This window comes from Microcaecilia unicolor, chromosome 5, assembly GCF_901765095.1.
Source record: "Microcaecilia unicolor chromosome 5, aMicUni1.1, whole genome shotgun sequence".
Taxonomy (NCBI): domain Eukaryota; kingdom Metazoa; phylum Chordata; class Amphibia; order Gymnophiona; family Siphonopidae; genus Microcaecilia; species Microcaecilia unicolor.
In genome coordinates, this window is record NC_044035.1 from 181,224,421 (window position 1) to 181,246,672 (window position 22,252).

At 41.7% G+C, this 22,252-nt stretch overlaps 1 protein-coding gene across 2 annotated transcripts in view; it reads left to right on the forward strand.

The window, feature by feature from the left end:
* ZNRF1 (zinc and ring finger 1) overlaps positions 1-22,252 on the forward strand; it is a 339,600-nt gene that overhangs the window by 281,980 nt on the left and 35,368 nt on the right. For both annotated transcript variants that reach the window (XR_003942198.1, XM_030203635.1), the window contains exons 3-4: positions 8,605-8,710; positions 16,144-16,233. Coding sequence is in view for 1 of the 2 variants with exons in the window: in XM_030203635.1 (XP_030059495.1) it covers positions 8,605-8,710; positions 16,144-16,201 (164 nt within the window). In the remaining variant the exon portion in view is untranslated. The remainder of the gene's footprint in view (positions 1-8,604; positions 8,711-16,143; positions 16,234-22,252) is intronic.

Consider the following 22,252-nt stretch of genomic DNA (forward strand, 5'->3'; position numbering starts at 1 on the left):
TATATCCGGAAGCTAAATGTTGCCAAAATCAACTGGGACAATGCCCAGTTCTGTCATTGTTGCTTAGGAAACAGCAGGACTCTAATTCTGCACTGTTGCTTTTAATTCTACTGTACAGAGTCGCATGTTTATACAATCAGCAGGAGGAATTGCTTCAAGTCCATCATCAGGGCTTTCTGAGGCTGGGGAAGTGAAGGAAGTGGCAGCTGACATTGAGAGACCACCTTCAGATCAGACAGTCATTCAGAACAGAAATTTATGAACAGATATATGAAAATAACCACATTCAGAAAGCAAACACATAAATATTAGATTTAATTTCACTTTTCTTGTTTAATGAGGGCATAGCACAAACCATAGTGCTGTCTTTTGAGATGTGGTGGGTTTGTATTTGTTTAAATCAAAGTAAATGTCTAATTACATTGTTTATCACAATACAGGGCTATACCAGTTACTGTCTTGAGGAAGGGTGACAGGCTTTTAAGATTGAGAAGCCAAGTTTTGACTTCTATCTTGAGAGACTGGGGTGCATGTTGTAACCGTGTTTGCAGTGTAATCTGCTGTGGAAATTTCTGGCATGGAGCAAAAAAATGCTTTTATTGGTAAAACTGAGACCCTTACCTGCCCCATCACTACCAGTGTAACTTACCCATGCTCTTATAGATAAGAGATGAGACTTCAGGAGAGACAGTTGATGACTCGGGGTCACCACTGGGAACAGAACAGGGATTAGAACCAGTGCTGTGGAGTCGGTTGTAAATAAGTTTGGTGGAATTGGAGTTGGTAAAAATGTACCAAGACTGACTCTAGCTTTCTCAGCAACTGCTTTGAATTTCAATGAGAAATTTTACATACTTTAGTCTTGCTTACATATTGCTATTAAACAATGTTTAATTATCTTAAGCTGTTGCTGTTACTGACATTTTGGTTTACTACCTTGTGATTGTAATGTGTGTTAAAAATGGTTGAACCAAAACACAATAAATCATTCATAGAAACATGACGGCAGATAAAGGCCATATGACTCATCCAGTCTGCCCATCTTCTGTAACCCCTAATTCTTCCTGTTTCTAAGCAATCCCACATGCTTATCCCATGCCTTTTTAATTCTGGAACAGTTCTCGACTCCACCACCGCCACCAGGAGGCCATTCCACGCCTCCACCACCCTTTCTGTGAAATACTTCTTTAGGTTACGCCTAAGCCTATTCCCTCTTAACTTTGTCATATGCCTCCTCATTCCAGAGCTCTCCTTCATTTGGAAAAGGCTCTCTTCCTGTACATAAATGCCCTTGAGATATTTAAACGTTTCTATCATGTCTCCTTTCTCCCTCCTCTCTTCCAGCGTATACATGTTGAGGTTCATAAGCCTGTCCCAACATTCAAACGATACAATTAATGTCAGAATTTTGCAGTCACGCTGAATGGCTCAGTGTCCACTCCTAGCTTTAACACAGGCTTTCAGTCGCTTTGGTAAGTTCTTAAAAGCCCTGTCAATTGGTCCCTGTGGCAGGTTGTCCCAGATCTGCAGTGATTCCTTGAGTTTGGCGATTGTGTGCTGCTGTGGGTGGAGCTTGTGATAGGCCTCCAACATTTGTTCTCCAGAGAAGTCTGTCACTGACATTAACAGTAAAGCTGGTACCTTGTTTTACCCTAGGCTTTTTTTTTTTGGTAGATTCAGTGTAAACATTTTTGAACGTGCAAAAAGTGCTGGTCATACTAAAAAGTCATGTTAAAAAATAATCTCATTCCGCTCGGCACATAAACATAGATAGTAACAACATATAAAGCTGTAAAATTTCTTGTTGAAATTCTAAGCGGTTGTTGAGAAAACAAACTCTAGAGAGTTACTTTTTTTTTTGCCTCATCCTGTATGTGTGTGTATGTATGTATCTATATATCTATATCTTTGTCCTGGATCTAAAGTTATATTTACCAGTACTATAAATGAGAACAAAAAATTTAAACCTCAAAATTTTAAATGGCTGCCGGATAAACGGACGGGAAACCGTTAGCTCCGGGCATCCTTGGGTTTTCACCTGGCATTTGAGCGTGGTTCCCCTCATTCAGTGCCTCTCCGGGTCCGGAGCATCATGGGGAGCCCGTTTGTTGTAGAGGGGCAAGTCGGGTCTACTCGTTGCCGTCGTGTTCGAGGACCAACCGCTGGCGGGCCGCTGCCACCTCCTCCCCGCTGTTCATCTTTCTGTGGGGAGTCTGCTGCCCTGGGCCGGACGGGCTTCTGGCCGTTGCATCAGAGTTGTTCACCCGGGCCCCACCCACGCCGCTCAGCTGTGCGGCTCTTCCTCTTCTGCCTGACTGACAGCACGGTGATGGTTGTCCCTGGTCTGGAGGACCTCGTCGATTGAGACTAGGGAGGAGGAACGCTTGCTCCTGCACCACTATGGATCCCTCTCCGTGTCACCAGGAATGTCTGTTGTAGTCCAGCGGCTCCTTTCTAGCCCACAGTTATTCAGCATTACTCAAGCAGTGTCTTTGCTGCTGCAAACAACTTGGTCTTCATTTCACCTTCCCTATGGTGCTGTCATCTGTGATTTCTTCCTACAAAGTGGAACTAGCATCTCTTTCCCGTTGCGGTCCAGAGTGTCGTAGTGCGCAGGCAGGCTGCGGTACCTCTTCCTCTGCGGTGGTATTGCCGGACCCGTTGTCATCCTGGGCCCCGCCGGCATTGTCCACCTCCAGCTGCTGTTGTCTGCCTCTGGTGACCACTACCACTCTCCTGGCCGCATATTGCTGTTTCGCCTGCACTTACTGGATATTGCTACAGCTCCCAATTGTGGATCGCCTTGCCGTGAACTGTTCGAACCACTCTGGGCCTTCTCCTCATCTGGATTGCCACCATCCATCTTAGTCTCTCTTCCCTTTCCCTTTTCCTTCTTACCCCGTTCCTTCCCCCTATCCAATGTAAATGTAATTGATTAATCTGTACATTGTAAGCCACTTTGAGTCTGCTTTATGTGGAAAAAAGTGGGGTATAAATGTTCATAAATAATATCAGTAGGAGTTGGAGTTAATTTGGTGTACCGACTATACGGATCTGATTAGAACTCAAGAATTCCTGGGTCTCTGTCCTAACCCTCTGACATTTCTAAAGGTGAAATCCATATGATCCTGAATAAACACCTTGAAAGTTCAATCTGTGGGAGATAATTCCAGATGTTCTGAGTAATTTTGTCACCATGTTCAGAGCCAGACCTTTTCTTCTGCTGCTTCTCCACCAAATTCAGGTACCTCTTTAAACAAAAACCTCCATGCGGTGTTTGTTTAACAATTAGGGAAATTAATCATTTAGAGGGGAAAAACTTAGAGGGAACAGCCCTGCAGAACCTGCACTGATGCTCCATTGTAGTCCATTGAGAATATAAGTTTCAGGACACAGGTGGGGCAAACAAGATACTTTCTCTAGGTGTCCTGTCAAAAGGTCATCACACTGTAGCCTGCTGCTCCGCGTACGCAGACATAGATATCCCATATTCATGCTAATGTTTAAAAAATGTATGATTCAGGTCCGATTTGGTTTTACTCAATTTGTCTTGTTTTAGGTTGGTCATAAATGCTTTTGAGTTCTTATACTGAAGGTCATATTTTGGACCAGTTTGTTAGCCCTAATATATTCATCACAAACAAAAATGTAAGACTTATTGTGAAAATGTACAAACGTCTGATCATTTTATTTTCATATGATTTTGAGCAGATCTGCACTTTTTGTAGGTGCTCTTTCCAAATTGGACTGGCTACAGCCAGAAGATGACACCTAGTGGGCAATGGGAGAACCTGTGCACAGTGTAAATATCATGGCTCCTCTCATCACTGGGATTTTTGATAGTGTGATACCCCCATGGGTATATGTAGCGAGATTTGATGAACAGTCTAGAGCATGATGGGCAACTACGGCCATTGAAGGCCACAACCCAGTTCTAATTTCCACAGTGAGTATGTATGGAATTGATTTGCAAGTACTGCTTCCACTGTATATAAAACTTCATCCATATTCATTGTGGAAATCTTGAAAACCAAATTGGGTTGTTGCCCTCAAGGACCGTGGTTGCCCATCCCTGGTCCCTAAGGTCTTGTGTAATACCTGCGGTTGAAGTTTTATGGTGCTTTAATACAGACAAAATTTTAGAACGTTTGACAGAGGAATTGATCCCAGGCACATTCCATGTGATGAAGTGAGTGCCAAGGAGTTAGCCAGGGTTGCAAGTAAGGACAATACACAGCTAAAAAAAAAAAAAAATGCCTGAGCAAGTCCCCTGAGGAGCTCAGCCGCACCCCAGGGAGATGAAAACCAGCAAAGGTGTAGCGCACTGAATACACAAATCAGAGCCCCCCTGCCTTCTTCACAATGGCACCAGCCAAGCAGTATTTTTTATTTATTTATTTATTTTATTGCATTTGTATCCCACATTTTCCCACCTATTTGCGGGCTCAGTGTGGCTTACAGTTCATCGTATTAATGGAAGTACAATTTGTTACAACTCGATTGTGGTTACATTGTTAGGCATTGAGTTTAAAACAGAGTCTACGTATCGTTAAGAGAATACTACAATGGAACAAAACAATGGAACAAAGGAAGAACAACAGATACTGATAGGACTATAGAACAATAGCGCGAAAAACATTCGGGTATAGCATTTTACCTGTAGATTAAGGTTTATGTATGTTAAAATGAGAGTACAGATGGGAATGTATTGATGTATTACTAACAGTGTGCGTAGACTTCATGTGTTTTGATCCTTTCGATAGATATTTTCGAAGAGATGAGTCTTCAATAGTTTGCGGAAGTCGGTCAGCTCGTTGGTCGCCTTCAGGTTACGTGGAAGATTGTTCCAAAATTGCGTGCTCATATAAGAAAAGGTTGATGCGTGCATCACTTTGTATTTTATGCCTTTGCAATTAGGGTAGTGGAGGTTCAGGAAAGTTCGGGATGATCTTTTAGCATTTCTAGGTGGTAGGTCTATTAAGTCAGACATGTAGGCTGGGGCTTCACCATGAATGATTTTGTGGACTAGTGTGCATACTTTAAAAGTGATGCGTTCCTTGAGTGGGAGCCAGTGTAGCTTCTCTCGTAAGGGTTTCGCGCTTTCGTATTTTGGTTTCCCGAAAATGAGTCTGGCAGCTGTGTTCTGGGCTGTTTGAAGTTTCTTCAGTATTTGCTCTTTACAACCTGCGTATAGTGAGTTGCAGTAATCCAAATGGCTAAGTACGAGTGACTGCACTAGGCTGCGGAAGACGGATCTTGGGAAGAATGGTCTTATTCTTTTCAGTCTCACACATGCTGTAAAACATCTTTTTGGTTGTGTTGTTTGCGTGATTTTCGAGTGTTAGGTGGCGGTCAATAGTGACTCCAAGGATTTTTAAAGTTTCAGAAATTGGAAGATTTAGTTTTGGTGTGTTTATAGCGGTGAATTCATTCGTGTTGTATTGGGAGGTAAGTATCAAGCATTGAGTTTTTTCTGCATTCAGTTTCAAACGAAATGCATCTGCCCAGGTGTTCATGATGTGTAAGCTTTGGTTGATTTCATTGTGGATTTCTTTAATGTCTTGTTTGAAAGGGATATATATTGTTACATCGTCAGCATATATATGTGGGTTAAGGTTATGGCTTGCTAGAAGTTTTGCCAGGGGTGTCATCATTAGGTTGAAGATAGTTGGTGAGAGGGGTGATCCTTGCGGTACTCCACATTCTGGTGTCCATGCTGCTGACGTAGTTGAATTTGATGTGACCTGATATGAGCGTAAGGTTAGGAACCCCTTGAACCAGTTTAGGACATTGCCTCCGATGCCAAAGTATTCAAGTATATGTAGTAGGATTCCGTGGTCCACCATGTCAAATTGTAGAAGGAGTATATTGTTGCCGGTTACAATCATTTGTTTAAATTTAGTCATTAGTGTAATTAGTACTGTTTCGGTGCTGTGGTTTGATCGGATTCCTGATTGGGCATCATGCAGTGTTGAGAATTTGTCTAGATAGTTTGTAAGTTTTGTTACCATCCCTTCGGTTATTTTGGTTATTAGTGGTATGGATGCTACTGGTCTGTAATTAGTTATTTCACTTGCACTTTTCTTTGCGTCCTTGGGTATTGGGGTGAGTAGAATATTTCCTTTTTCTTTTGGGAAAAGCCCGCTTTGTAGCATGGAGTTTACATGGTTCGTTAGGTCTGTTATGAATTGTTGAGGGGCCGATTTCATGAGGTTGTTTGGGCATATGTCTAGTTTGCAGTTGGATTTGGCGAATCTTGTGAGTGTTTCAGAGATGAGGTCTGATAGTATTTCGAATTCGGTCCAGGTTCTGTCTGCTGGGTATATTCAGACAGTCCTAGAAGACTGAATATACCCAGCAGACAGAACCTGGACCGAATTCGAAATACTATCAGAAGACCTCATCTCTGAAATACTCAAAAGATTCGCCAGATCCAACTGCAAACTAGACGTATGCCCAAACAGTAGCAGATGAGATCAAGGAAAATACAACACTCAAACCCACCCACCCCTCTTTTCCTCCCAAACTCAACATGTCTGATCTCCACTATGGAAGGGAAGACAGTTGATCACGTACATGCTATCAGTGCCCCCTCCCCAAAAGAAAAACAAAACTGTACTCAATCTGTCAGACCCCCCTCAAGCCCACACTTGCACAGCCATCCACCCCACCTCCACACCCACCATGTCACCTACACCACAGGCATACCACTTACAAACCAGTGAGCCCAGATAGAAAGGTCCCACTTGGGTCCCATGTAGAAAGAAAGGCCATGCTGTGGACAAAAGCTCCGTACATCCAGACAAACACAGAGACATAAGTCCACAATAAATCCCCGAGGGAAGAAAGTCTGTGTTTCGTGAGGGTATTTAGCCAGTCCCTTGCTTTCTTCAGTGTGGTGGTAAAGGCCCAACACCTCCCTTCATGCTGGATGCGGAGTGTTGCAGGATATTGTAAAGAGAAGCGTATAGATTTTTCCATTAGAGGAACACGGTCCAAAAACACACACGACTTTGCTGATAAGGTGACAGAATAATCCTGAAAAATGTGAATCTGCTTCCCTTCACTGGTGACCTCATCTTTGCAGGGTTTGTAGAGGCATAGAACATTAGCTTTATGCGCATAATGATGGAACTTAGCAACAATCGCATGGGGCCTTGCATCATCCGAGTGGGCTGGTCCCATGTGGTGTGCACTCTCCAGGTTAAGAGGCACTCCAGCTTGAGGAAAATGTGCTAAAAGCCACGTTTCCAAGGTGGACATCAGGGAGCTGTCCAACAGCAACTTGGGGAAATCCAGCAAAGTGGAGGTTGTTTTTGACGTGCTCAGTTCTCTAAATCATTGAGCTTCAGCTATTGCACGCCTACCAGAACCTCCAACAGTACCAAGTCAGCCGTATGAGACTGAGCAATGTCCCCTGCATAAGAAACCAGTCACCAATATCTGTAAGCTGGTTGGAAAGCTGCGTAAAGTTGGAATCCAGTTTTTTAACCACCATCTTGGTGAGTTCTGAAATCAAGGTCACAGGAATTAGGGAGACTGGGGATTGGGCCACCATCATGTCTTGTGATTGGCTGCCACTACAATATTTCTGGGGAAGCTTGGAGACAGTCAGGTGCGAGGAGCGAGTGATGTAGCCATTCATAGCACGGCGTGTGTCAGATACAAGGAAAAATGCAAAAATTTGGGAGACAGGTGGTCCATGCTAGTTGATTGAAAGGGGGAGGGGTACCCGAGCAGCTCACTAACTTCACATCAGTTGCTGTTCACAGCATCAGGTGAGCTTTCATTTTTATTTTAAAAAAAGAAACAATGTTAATGCCCGAGGAGGTGGTGAGCACATGCATGCACCGCCCTCTAGAAACTGACAGAGCAGCACCCCTGTGTATAGGCTGCTGCAGTTTAGTTTCTTATCCTCAAATTTGGTTGCAATATGAGGTCCTTCAGATGCAAAAGCTCCCTCCACTGTCGTTTTTGTTTTATCTATTGTGCAGTCCCTTAATTATTCATGCTCAAAACAGAGAGCTTAGAAGCTGAAAATGAACACAACCAGTAGCAGTGAGGAAAATCCTTGGGGTTTTTTTTCCTTTTCTTTTTTTAAAGCACAGTTTTTATGAGCGGAATAGGTTGATGCAGCTTCTGACCTCTGTACTTGGTACCACTGACAGCATGATGCCAACATAATCAGATTGGGGAGGAGGAGAAAAAGGGTAGGAAGCACTTACATGCCTTTTCTAGTTCTCGTTTGTTAAAGCAAGTTGTGTGACTTAAGGATCTAAGCTCAAAGCTTTCAGTCAGGAAGATGCCTGAAAATGTTCATGTTCAACCTTCACTCCCAGCTCTTCTTGCAGACAGTGTGGATCACGTTGGTTTCTTTCGTCTTGGTGTTCTAAGCAGCAGTTGGATAGTGGTAATAAAAGTAATGTTTGTACTACATAGCTGTTTCCAAAAAGGGGAGGTTAGAGCAAGCAGCCTGGCTATCCATCTTTGAGGTGGCTGTATGCATGACTGAAATATTCTAGAAGTGGTGAGAAAGTTGCATTGGTGTAGGGGCTTTCACCACCCTTCAAGTATCTAACTGTACTCATAATTTCTTTTTCTCAGATGATGTGCTCACGAAGGATGCCGGGGAATGCGTCATCTGCCTGGAGGAGCTGCTACAGGGAGATACGATAGCTAGGCTGCCATGCCTCTGCATTTATCACAAAAGGTACAACATTGTTGCTTTTTGAAGAATCTTACCAAGTGTCTTGATTTATGTAACCATGCAGATGAGTAAAAACTATAGTTTGAGAATTTTTAATGTACCATTACCTTTCCTGGCAAACAGGCATGGCCTAGTGGTGAGTACCAGTCTTGACATCCAGAGGTGGCCAGTTTAAATCCAACTTCTGCTCCGTGGTGGTCTTGCACAAGTCATTTAACCCTCCATAGCCTCAGGTATAAACCTAGATTGAGCCCTCCAGGGACAGAGAAATACCCAGTGTGCACCTGAATGCAACTCACCTTGAGCTACTACTGGAAAGATGTGAGCAAAATCCAAATAAATAAAACATGGGGGGGGGGGGGGGGTATACAGTATAATTAGGAAGAAAGGAAATCATCATTGGATATGGAAGCACATTAAACACCCAGTATATCAGTTGTTGAGATAAAAGAAAAATCCCCACACAACTAGACATTGCACTGGTACGCACAACCTCAACCAGCAATCTCCCATCAGTCATACCAAACAGTAAAATTATAGGAGTACACCAGTCAAGACATTTCTACAGCCATTAAGCCATAGATAGATTCGGTCAAATATTTACCAGCCTTTTTTCTTGATTCACTTTGTTTCTGCTGCATAATATGTTATTTATGTCTGACTGAGATATAGTAAGGATAGAGTTGTGTGTTCCATGGCTACTGGATAAATCAGAAGATTACTGCAGAGAATACTATCCATTTACATCTAGCCCTGGATGGCTAGAGGGAATGGGTACAGTCATGTGTGGAGCTAGATGTCTTAGTGGGTAGGTACAGGTTTACAGAGCCATTTACCACTAAGTCATGGGCATCTAACATGTGGCCTATATATATAATTTCCACATACATATAAACATCCTGGACTTAAGGGTTCCTTTCCGAGATCAGTTGGGTAAGAGCTGGAAAAACTCATTGACCATGTCAAAATGTTTGGCCTGTGTGAAATAATCAAAACAAATACCCAAATGTGGTGCTAATTGGAATGTTTGGTATCCAGTAGAGGGCTCAAAGATTGCACAGATGACTCACATTATACTGTTACACAGAAGAGTACAGTGCAACAGTCTTCCTTCCACAGCACACAATATCAATAGATCATAGATCAGCAGCTGATATAAGAAGTGATCCCCTTCCCTATCAGAAACACTTTATCTAAACCAGCTGACCTACTGGGAATGACTACAGCAGTACAGCTCCCAGGACCAGGGAATCAACAAACTTCTTCAGCTCAGGGAGGTTCTGGACTTCAAAAACTAGTCAAGAAGTGTATTAAATTTGTCCAGGAGTGAGCAACCCAATGAATGTGTATGAGATCTATATACACTTCCTCCACTCCCTGCAAATAGATCTGAAGCATATACATAGGGAAAATCTCGAAAACCTGACTGGGTTGAGGACCGAGGTTACCCACACCTGAGTTACATAGAAGATTGAAAAATGTAGGCAGAAAAAGACCATATGGCCTATCCAGTGTGCTCTCCCTATCACTCCCTTAGAGATCCTGTGTACTTGTCCCAAGCTCTCTTGAATTCAGATACTGTTTTTGTCTCCCCCACTTCACCAAGAAGCTGTTCCACGAATTAATCATCCTTTCCTTGAAGTATTTCCTCAGGTTACTTCTGAGTCTGTCCCCTTTCACCTTCATCCTATGCTCCCTCGTTCCAGAGCTCTCTTTCAATTGAAAGAGACTCGCCTCCTGGGCATTTATGCCACATAGGTATTTAAATGTCTCATATCTCCCCTCTCCTGCCTTTCTTCCAAAGTATACATATTGAGATCTTTAAGTCTGTCCCTATACACTTTGACAAAAACCACTGATCATTTTAGTAGCTGCCTTCTGGACTGACTCCATCCTGTTTATATCTTTTTGTAAGTGTGGTCTCCAGAATTGTACACAATATCCTAAATAAGGTCTCACCAGAGTCTTATACAGGGGCGTCATCACCTCTTTTTTCCTACTGGCCATTCCTCTCTCTATGCACCCAAGCATCGTTCTAGCTTTGTCGTACCTTTTCTACCTATTTGTCCACCTTTAAGTTAATCATATGTGTTCACATCCAAGTCCCACTCCTCTTTCGTGCACAAAAGTTCCTCACCCCCTGAACTGTACTGTTCCCTTGGGTTTTTGCAAACTTAATGCATGATCTTGCATTTTTTAGCATTAAATCTAATTTGCACAAGACCATTCTTCTAGCTTTGCCAAGTCATTCCTCATGTTATCCACACCATCAAGGTATCATCCTCGGAGGCAAAACTTTACCAGACAGCCCTTCAGCAGTATCGCTTACAAAAATGTTAAAGAACTGGCCCAAGAACCAAACCTTGTGGCACACCACTGGTAACTTGTTTAACTTTTTTTTCCAAGTTTATTTAGCATTTATCCTTCACATCATGTGCGGTTTACAAACCTAACAAGATAGAAAATAAAGAGGAGTTTGTTTTTTTTTTTTTTTTAAAGAGGCGGTGTGGGGTAGGAGGAAAGGAAACTACAATAAATGATGAGATAGGTAAGGTAGCAGCGAAGAACAGGTGGGGAGGAAAGGGAATGCTACTGAGGTGGCTGGCAGGCTCACACCGAGGGTGACCTCAAATTTAAACAGATGCTTTTTTCTCTTAAGAAAAGCATTAAAAAACTGTTTTGAGATCAGATTTAAATTTTCTTAGAGAGGTCTGTTTTCTAAGCTGGAGAGTTAGTGTTCCATAGAGTGGCACCTACAACAGAAAATGGAGCAACACATGGTATCGCATCTAATTTGTTGGAAGGAAGGTATGTCTAGGAGATGGGATGAGCGAAGAGAGAATAAGGTGTCAGACTTGCCAAAAAAAAAAAGGGGGGGGGGGGGAAAGCCATTGTTCATTTATTATAAATACCAGAATAAGAACCTTATAGGTTATTCTTTGTGGGAATGGTATCCACTGTGCAGCTTTTAGGAGAAGTGTAACATGGTCAAACATTTTTGCTCCTTTAATCAATTTAATGGAAGTATTTTGAATTAATTTAATATGATGTAAGTCTTTCTGGCTTAAACCCTTTTCCTCAGAATGACTTCATTTACCACTACCATTTGTCACCTTTCACTCAACCAGTTCCTAACCTTGTCAGTCACTTTAGGGCCCATACCGAAGGCACTTGGTTTATTTATTAGTTGTCTATGCGGAACAGTGTAAAAGGGTCTGCTAAAATCTAGATACACCACTTTCAATCCAACTCTCTGGTCACTCAGTCAAAGAAATCAGATTTGTTTGACAAGACCTACCTCTAGTGAAACAATGTTGCCTCGGGCCTTGTAATTTTTTGGATTCTAAAAACTTTTACTATTCTTGGTTTTAAAAGCGTTTCCATTAATTTATTTACCACATATATCAGACTTACCAGCCTGTAATTCCCAACCTCTTCTTTACGTCCACTTTTGTGGAGAGGGACCACATCTGCTCTACTCCAAAAGGAAAAAGTTAGATCTTTTTGGGGCCAGTTAAATCCAGTTCGTCGTATTTAGAATCTGAAAAGCTGTCAAACTGAGGCACTTCAAATGAAATACCTTGAATTTTTCATTCTAGCTTTCAGATCATTTTCTTTACTTACTAGGCCTGCAGGATACCTATTTTTGTCATCAGCAATAGTGTATGATGTCCTTTTGGTCTGGATTCAGCCCTTGAATTATTGTACAAATCTTGGTGACCCTTATGTGCCTGCTTAGGGTGGGAGGCCCATTTTGTCTTTCCATACTTGAACAGCATAACTTATCAGGGCCACAGTTTAGCTTTGTGTTGCACAGCCAAGTAATTTATCTGCTACCGAATTCCAAGTGGATCATCAGCTGGGTCCTTGGACCATTCTCAAGGCCTCTGTTATCTCTTTTTGTGCCAAGTCCAATGAAAAGATTGTATATACACAAAAATATGGTCTAAGGGATAATATTTTAAATACATCTTGTTGAGAGACGTAGCAATATCAACTCTTAGAGCAGTGCTTCTCAACCCAATCCTTGGGGCACACCTAGTCCTATCAGATTTTCAGAATATCCACAATGACTATGTATGAGAGAGATTTGCATGCACTGCCTCTTTGCTATGTAAATGCATATTCATTGTAGATATCCTGAAAACCTGATAGGATTAGGTGTGTCTCAAGGACTGGATTGAGAGGCACTTTTAGAGTATATCAATTAGGGATCTTATATACATTGATAATTACTAAAAGATCCTTTCAGAGTAGGTTGAGCGGCAAATGGTGCATATTTCCATGCAGAGAACCTGGTTTCAGTGCTGTGGAGGCAGCTAGAGGAAGTGTTGGATTACTAAACAGCAACATAGTGGCCAGATTTGGGATCCATGTCGGGCTCCATCTTTGGCCTCTGATCAACAACCTCCACTGTGATTGGCTGAGTTTGGTGGAGACTATTGGAATGGGGTGGGATGAGGATCCCCCAGGTATTTGGATGAAGGCTCATGGAGGTCTAACACTATGGAGGCCAGTTCTAATGTAACCAGAAGCCCAAAGGTATAGAAAGTTTTGATAGGGTATGGGATTTATTTTGTGTATAATGAAGCACTAGAGCAGTTTATAGTAAAATACCAATTTCATAACAGTACTAATGATCTGTAGGTGTTCTGTTTCTCTCTCTGACCATAAAATTTGGATTGAGAACCATCTTTTTTGTGATCATTTACATAAGAAAATACGTATTTTTCTTGAGGGCAGCGGAGGGAATGAAACACAGTTTCGTCTGATTGTGGAAACTCTGTCATGCTTGTCAATTTTGAGCAAATAAACACATGTCATATTGCCTAAACCCAATCATCCCCTCCCCTCCCCTCTGAACTTATAAGAAAAAAAATGGAAAAAAGGTGGCAAAGGTGGGGTACTTTTAGGGATCAATTCCATGATTATAAATAAAATCAGCAAGAGTGTTCTGCTCAGTGTAGGGGAGGACATGGTCTATAAAGACTTTCAGGTAGCAAGCCCTAAGCTGTGGTAAGAATTGTCCTTGGTGTACCCTTATGTGAGTCCATTTCTACCATGGCCGTAAAAAGCCTTATTTTCCATTTTCATTAATGGCTGTGTGCTGTTACCATTAGTGCATGGCCATTAAAAAAAATTATCATGGAAGCATTTACCGCCACCTATTGAGGAGGTGTGGTAAGGGCATGAAGTAATATAGTGTATCCTGCCCTATGGTATTTTTGCTGCATTAAGTAGGTGTTAGCACTTAATGGAACTTAGTAAAAGGACCCCTTAGTTGGTTTCATTTTGTTTGTTACATTTAATTTCTGTGTATTTTCCTGGGCAGATTACAGGTAACATACATCATAATAAAAAATAAAAAAAAACTATTTAAAAACACAAAAAAATACAGTTCTAAAAGCCTGCCCTGTAAGTACATAATTGCATGAACTAACTGCCATGAAGGCTTGAAAAAACACAAACCTTCAAAAGTTTCTCAAATGATATGTTGGTAGTGGTCAATTGGAAGCATATTCTGTTCCAGTGGGCCAACTGTGGGAGAGGCTTCAGCACTTGTTTTGGTAAAATGTACTTTTATGAAGTGCTGGGATGGATAATATCAAGGTTCTGGCTGACCTCAAAGTCCAAATGAGCTGATAAATTTTTAAAACCTGAGATAGGGAGAGAGGAACCTCATTCTGCAGGGCATTAAAAATCAAGAGGAGCATTTTAAATGTTCCGGTTGTGGGGTGTATGAGGTAACCAATCTATCTCTGAGCATTAAGCAGCCAGACCAGTTTCAAGATTATCCTTCTATATATAATATTACTGTAATCAAGTTTTGCCAAAAACAATACTTTGAACAAAGGCTGTGAATCGACAGCTCTCTGCATCAGCTTCAACCTTTCTAAGCAGCTGCAGACAATAAAAGGCAGAATTTGCATTACACATCTCATCTGTGGTCCCATAGCTAGAACCGAGTCTAAAATCACACCAAGACTAGAAACCTGCTGTGACAACACAATTGGAGTACTATCAGTGAGTCTCTATTAAAAAAAAAAAAAATACTTGAGCTTAACTGAGGCTCTTATTCCTGTATGTAAATATCTTATAAGTGTGTAGAAATATATACTAAATAGCTTAAAAAAAAAAAACTGCCTGGATTTTTATGGTTGTCGAAATAGACCTGGAAGGTGGAAGCATAGTTGTCTTTGGCCCCTAATTGGCTCCCCCTGAAGTTGGTGGCAGCAGCATCTTTGGCTTCTGGGAATTGAGTCTCTCAAGGGTGGGAGGAGGGGAATTTCTTAGATTTGTTTTGGAGCCTATGAAGAAGCAGCAGGAGTAGAAGACAGAAGGGGATGAGGGAGAGAGAATAGGAAATGACTTCCTCAGGAAGTAAAGACAGATAACTGAGGGGAATTTGGACTGGAGGAGAGAGAGGTAGTGGACCAGGTATTCAGTGCGGATTGAGCTCTGCATTAAATATTTGGGTCAAATTCAGCCTGTGGCAGTTGGTTCGTGAAATAGCTAATTGCTGCCAGCTGATCATGGTGGGGTGTACAAGACCAGTTTCCACTATATATGTGAAAATCTCTCATCAGTAGAACTGTTCTGAAACATTATGGGGTTGGACGATCGAGCAGAAACAAGTGTGGTCTGTACGAGCAATGCTGTCCAGCTTGCAGTAAAAGCCTTACACTGCACCATCCTGTTTGCATTTGGACTCTATTTGGGCATGTATTTGGAGTTTCCCTACCATCACTTGCCTATTTCCTACAGTAGTTAGGACTGATGATTTCTGGTGGTCGAAATGTAGACTACCTCAGCAGTTAAGAGTGGAAACAACTTCATTTCCTGTTCAAGACCCACCACTTGCCTGTAGCAGATCTGATCTCAGCAAAAAATGACTCTGTAAAATAATTAACAGTAACATAACTGGGTCAGCCCAGACTGTTGTAGGCGTTAATAGAAAGGCAGTTAACTGTAAGGAATCTTCCAGCTTGCTGTCTCTTTCCCATTAAACAGCCTCACTGAGGATGACGCACAGCATCAATAATCCTCATCCGATACCATAATAATCTTTCTGCCGCCTCATGTTATTTGGCAGAATCAATGATCCACATCCTTCTGCAGCTTTCCCATCCTCATCTCCCCTTACATTATGCTGCAGAACTGAGGAACACCCATCACAGATAATTCAAAATTAATTGGATTACAAATTTTAACCCAGATGCACTCATTGCAGGCATATGGCTTACACAGTACTATTGCAAAGGACACTTTTAGATCAGGAGAATTTCAGCATTGATCTGAAATAGTGGATAGTATGAACTAAACCTCTCTCTTTCTGGCCCCTTTCCTGCCCTTTCCTAACTTTCCTTCCCCTGTCTGCCTCTTCTTTCTCTCTTGCCCGTTGCCCTTCTTCCAATACCTTTTTTTCAATTGCACAGCTGTATAGATTCCTGGTTTGAAGTGAACAGATCCTGTCCAGAGCATCCTTCGGATTGACCCCTGGGAATCTTTGCTGACAACTCTCAAAGGTTTGTGGAGCTTCTTACCTGTTCTCCCCACCCCACCCCATCCACACCCCCAGAGAATTAGTCTGGCTCAAGATGGGGTTGTAGAAGATAAGAGCATGCTGTGCTGGGGCAGTGACATGGAGTGAAATAAGTGACAACATGAAGGGTAACATTTTTTTTTTAATAGTTGAAAAATGAAATGTTCAAAGTGATTAAAAACATACTCTTATGGGGCCAGAGTGTTAGCAGCTTCCATGTGGAATATATTGAGTTTGATTCCTACGGCTGGGTTCACCTTGTTGGGCACTGTTTATCACAGCAACAGCATCTAGTGGCCAGATTTGGGGCCCATGTTAGCAGGGTGTTGGAAAGAGCCCTGGTGCATAGTTACTACGGATTGTCTGCTTGTTTGCTTTCTTGGACCTTTCATTGCTGAGGGGAATAAATCCTGGGTAGTTGCAGGTGTACCTTATCCTGGTTCCGATTAGGTTGGAAACTCAAAATTGGAGAAAGGTACTGGCTTAAAAATAAATAATGTATGTGTATATATGTATATACACACTTACACACCATGGGATACTGAAAGAAGCAAACACTGCTCAGATACAGAGTAACCATTACCAAGTACAGCAATATATGGTCAGGGATTCAGGAGTTAAGACTTTGAATGCCACAGAGGCCAGGCTTTCAGGATATCCCTAATGAATATTTTCATGAGCTGAATGAATACTACATTCGTTGTCTGCAAATCAGGCCTTGAGTGACCAAACAGTCCAGGTTTTCAGGATATCTCTAATGAATATGCAATTTCCCAATACAAAATAACCGCTGCAATTTAAATATTGTTGTTTATTTATTTATTTTACATTTGTATCCCGTGCTTTCCCACTCAAAGCAGGTTCAATATGGCTTACATATTAGGGAATACAGCATATTGTTAGAGAAAGAGATGGGTTTGTAAGAATTAAGTACCTTTATTGCAAAACATAGCTTAAATATTCTTGATTACCTTTATTGTAAAACATAGCTTTATATATATATATATATATATAACTTCATTTCACCTTATCTGATTATATTTACATACATTCTCTATTCTCACCCATTCATTCAATTTTTACAAATATTAATCTTTCTCTATTGAAAGTAATGGTACCTTCATACAAAAACTATTGTTTCCTTCCTTTAATGTTAACCATCCAAATGATTTCACAAACACAGTATCTGACATATACTTTAACTATATATAATATTACAATGCTATTCACAAACGTCCCTGTATTAAATAGCTTTCAACTGTCTTGGATCTTGGGATATTAAACTATCATTTTCACCAACAGTCTTTTCAGTATTCACAGTCTGTAGCCACCATATCTTCACTTGTAGAGAAAAGTCCCAGTCCTGATATTGCAACACCTTCACACATGCTGTTCCTCTCCCGACTCCCTGCTTCTTAATTATTCCTTTCGTGTCCTTTTTATCTTGCATCAAACCCAACAGTCACCGTTTTTTGCTCTAGGTGTATTCGGGGGGTTAACTACCACATAAAAAATAATATAAAAGGAGAACTGTAAACTGTTTAAAACTTATATAAGTACAAACAGCCCGACACAGGCCGTGTTTCGCCCAACTGGGCTGCTTCAGGGGCTATACAAGAGTCCTTTGCTACCAAATATGGGGCAAATGGAGAATGTCCTGTCAATAAATATACGGAAGATTTATTTGATCTGAAAAAAACAGCTGGATCAGAGATGCCAAAACATAAAACGCTGACTTGAAGCCAGTACTACGGTCTCGTATCTCTGAGATATGAGACCGTAGTACTGGCTTCAAGTCAGCGTTTTATGTTTTGGCATGCTCTGTAGGTTCATATTAAATCTATTTAAATTGGCTGAGAACATCATGCTTGAATCCCCAACCACTCAACTTCCTGTTTTAAACCAGAAGGACTCACCATTCCCCATTCAAAAATTAAATTTGTTCTTTATTGAACATTTTTTTGCATATTACCCCTGCTGTGAACATCAAACTGGATTAATACCAAAAATCTAAGATCATTTATATCATGTGTAACTGTAACCCAATGCTCCATCAGTGGTTCTTCCATTTTACACAACCTGAAATGTTGTGCCAGTCTGCTTAACCTTTTTGACTGTCTGACCAATATACCATAGTCCACACGGACATAATGTTCTCCGCTCCATTTATGGAGTCTATAAAGAGTTTTGAATGGCAAAAGGTATGTTCATATTTGATTTATGTGCAAGGAATAAATGATAAAAAGATAAGACACGACAAAAAAAATGTTTAAAGAGTTGGGAGAGGAACAGCATGTGTGAAGATGCTGTGATATCAGGACAGACTTTTTCTTCACAAGTGAAGATATGGTGGCTACTAATTGTGAACAACACTGAAAAGACTGTTGGTTAAAAATGATAGTTTAGTGTCCGAAGATCCAAGATAGTTGAAAGATATTCAATGATACAGGATAGAAAGTTGCACAGGGACAAAAATCTAACCCATCCCTGCTGGACATGGGGTAAGGCTGTGGGATAGTGCTTTGGTTGCCAAAATCAGGGTCTTGCAGTCAGGGTTTGGGAGCTCACGTCTGCCAATGGCTCCACTAGAAGTCAAGATTAATATTTTTTTTTAATTGAATGAATGGATGAGAGTAGAGAATATATGTGAGTGTAATATAATGAGATAAGGTGAACTAAAGTTATATATTTTAAGCTATGTTTTGCAATAAAGGTAATTATTATCCCGAAACAAAATAACTACTGTTTCAATTTAAATAGTCTTAAATATTGTAAATAGATTGCATGAGAGAGATTTGCATGGATACTACCTCTGCTCTATGCAAATCTCTCATCTCAATTCAAAGTGGTTGTCCACTACAACAATTGAGTGGGAGGACAAATATTGAATTCTTTTCAGTTCTTGACTTTGCAAGCGCAATTCAGATGTTTTATTGGATGAATGATATTTGAATGATGTTTGTACCTGGGGGGGGGGGGGGGGGGGTTATATTATTGGTTTATTTGGATAAAGCATGTAATGATTGCAAGATAGAAACTGAGAGTCCACAAGTAATTTATGCATATTCATTAGGGATATCCTGAAAACCTGGCCTGTTTGTCACTCAGGGCCTGAACTCCTGCATCCTTGTGTTAGGAATTTAAGATTTTGGGTTTGGTGTTGCTGATGCTCTGAGGAGGAGATGCCTTTGGCCCCCTGTCTGTTGAGAGGTCTTCAGACCTGGTATCACAGTAAGTATTAGAATGGGGTGATCCCTTAATAGCTTCCATGTGATGGCCTGCCACCTTTGTCTTGGCGCCAATACCATAAGGTTACTCTTGGGTGGCCCTGATTGGGCATTGGTGCTGCCACTGCTTTTAAGAAGAGTCCTTTCCTTTCAGTTAAAGTGTGTCCGCAATTAGGAACTTATAGCCCCCCCTCCACCACCACCACCACACACACCAAAGATTATGAGGGCATGAACTACTACTACTACTAAACATTTCTAAAGCGCTACTAGGGTTACACAGCGCTGTGCAGTTTAACAACAAAAAGGACAGTCCCTGCTCAAAGGAGCTTACAATCTAAAGGGCGAAATGTCAAGTTGGTGCAGTCTAGATTCTTGAATAGAGGTCTGGTGGTTAGGTGCCGAAGGCGACATTGAAGAGGTGGGCTTTGAGCAAGGCTTTGAAGATGGGCAGGGAGGGGGCCTGGCGTATGGGCTCAGAGAGTTTATTCCAGGCATGGGGTGAGGCGAGGCAGAAAGGGCGGAGCCTGGAGTTGGCGGTGGTGGAGAAGGGTACTGAAAGGAGGGATTTGTCTTGAGAGCGGAGGTTACGGGTAGGAACGTAAGGGGAGATGAGGGTAGAGAGGTAAGGAGGGGCTGCAGATCGAGTGCATTTGTAGGTTACTAAGAGAAGCTTGCACTGTATGCGGTACCTGATCGGAAGCCAGTGAGGTGACTTGAGGAGAGGGGTGATATGAGTATATCGGTCCAGGCGGAAGATAAGATGTGCAGCAGAATTCTGAACGGACTGAAGGGGATATAGATGGCAAAGTGCTTGACACTTTCTTCCTGATTGTAGTTAGCAGAAGGAAGAGCAGGTGAGTAATCTGAGGGACTCTGATTTTTGGAAACAGGCCTCAAGTTTGGAGAAAAGGTACCTGCTCAGGGTACCTGCTGCAGGGACATGATAGAAGTGAGAGTTTGCTTGTATACATAATAAATGGAGAGCCATTTAAGGGCAAGCAGTGGTGTTTCTGTCGGGTGGCTGCCAGGATCTGGCTTGCAGTTGGTTATTAGAAGGCTGCTGATCTGGAAGGAAGGAGAGAACAGGAGGAAGAGAAATACTGGAGGAAAGAGGAAATAAAGTAATCGAGAGGGGAATTATGCAGGAGGAAAAGGAAAGGAAGAGAGTGCAAGACAGTCAACAGTGAACAATGAGAGGGAGAAAGGATAAAGGAAAAGAAATGATACAAACTGAAATGGAAAATATTGAAGAATAAAGATTTAAAAAACAAAACAAAAAATACTAGAAATGAAGCATAGGATGTGAGAGGGAGAAGCTGTGGAAAGAAAAACAATTCCAAACTACTAACTAATTGATAGGTGTATTTGGGAGGGGGCTACACTTTCAAACTGAGTTCCAGAGCTAGGTCCCGCAGACCTCATGCAAACTCTAGCATAGGCTCTTCAGAGGGCAGAGGTAGGCTCTTCAGAGGGCAGAGGTAGGCTCTTCAGAGGGCAGAGGTAGGCTCTTCAGAGGGCAGAGGTAGGCTCTTCAGGGTCCAAGATGTATGTGAACAGTCCAACAAAACACTTGAAGAAAATGTTCCCAGTTATAACTCATTTTGGCACACCAGAACTGTATGTGTAAACAGTGGACATTGTAATACTTTGTTGTAGCTTGGCAGAATAAATTCACAGGTCACAGTAGGGAGTTTGATTGCTTTCTTGCACTCCCTCCTGGGTTATGGAGTTCTCATTTGGAATTATGCTGGATCCTTGTACCTGTTAAGCTAAATGTTTGAGTACAAAGGTGGACAGATGAGAGATTGAACTAGTGGTTGAGTAGCCCTCTTCCTTCTCCCAGATGGCAGTCCCCTTCTGGATAAGACACGCACACCCCCCTCGCTACTTTTGAAACTTTGACAGGGATCTTCTGTGGGCATAAGGGACAATATGAGAGGTGGGTGGGCTCCCTCCAAGCAAGGATGCTGCCTGTTCCACGGCCATTCCCTCAGGAAGATCCAGGGCTAACCCAGCCATTAGGCAGACTAGGTGGTTGTCTAGGGTGAACAAACATGTAGATAAAGGCAAGCCCGGTTGATAATGTGTATCTGGATTGTCAAAAGGCGTTTGACAAAGTGCCTCATGAAAGACTCCAGAGGAAATTGGAGAGTTATGGGATAGGAGGTAGTGTCCTATTGTGGATTAAAAACTGGTTAAAAGATAGAAAACAAGAGAGTAGGGTTAAATGGTCAGTATTCTCAATGGAGAAGGGTAGATAGTGGGGTTCCTCATGGGTCTGTGCTGGGACCGCTGCTTTTTAACATATTTATAAATGACCTAGAGATGGGAGTAACTAGTGAGGTAATTAAATTTCTGACGACACAAAGTTATTCAAAGTTGTTAAATCGCGAGAGGGTTGTGAAAAATTACAAGAGGACCCTACAAGACTAGGTGTCTAAATGGCAGATGACGTTTAATGTGAGCAAGTGCAAAGTGATGCATGTGGGAAAGAGGAACCCAAACTTATAGCTACGTAATGCAAGGTTCCACATTAGTCACCGACCAAGAAAGGGATCTCGATGTCATTGTTGATGATACGTTGAAATGCTCTGCTCAGTATGCTGCGGTGTCTAAGAAAGTAAATAGAATGTTAGGTATTATTAGGAAAGGAACGGAAAACAAAAGTGAGGACATAATACCTTTGTATCTGTCCATGGTGTGACTGCACCTCAGATATTGTGTTCAATTCTGGTCGCCGCATGTAAAAAAAAGATATAGTGGAATTAGAAA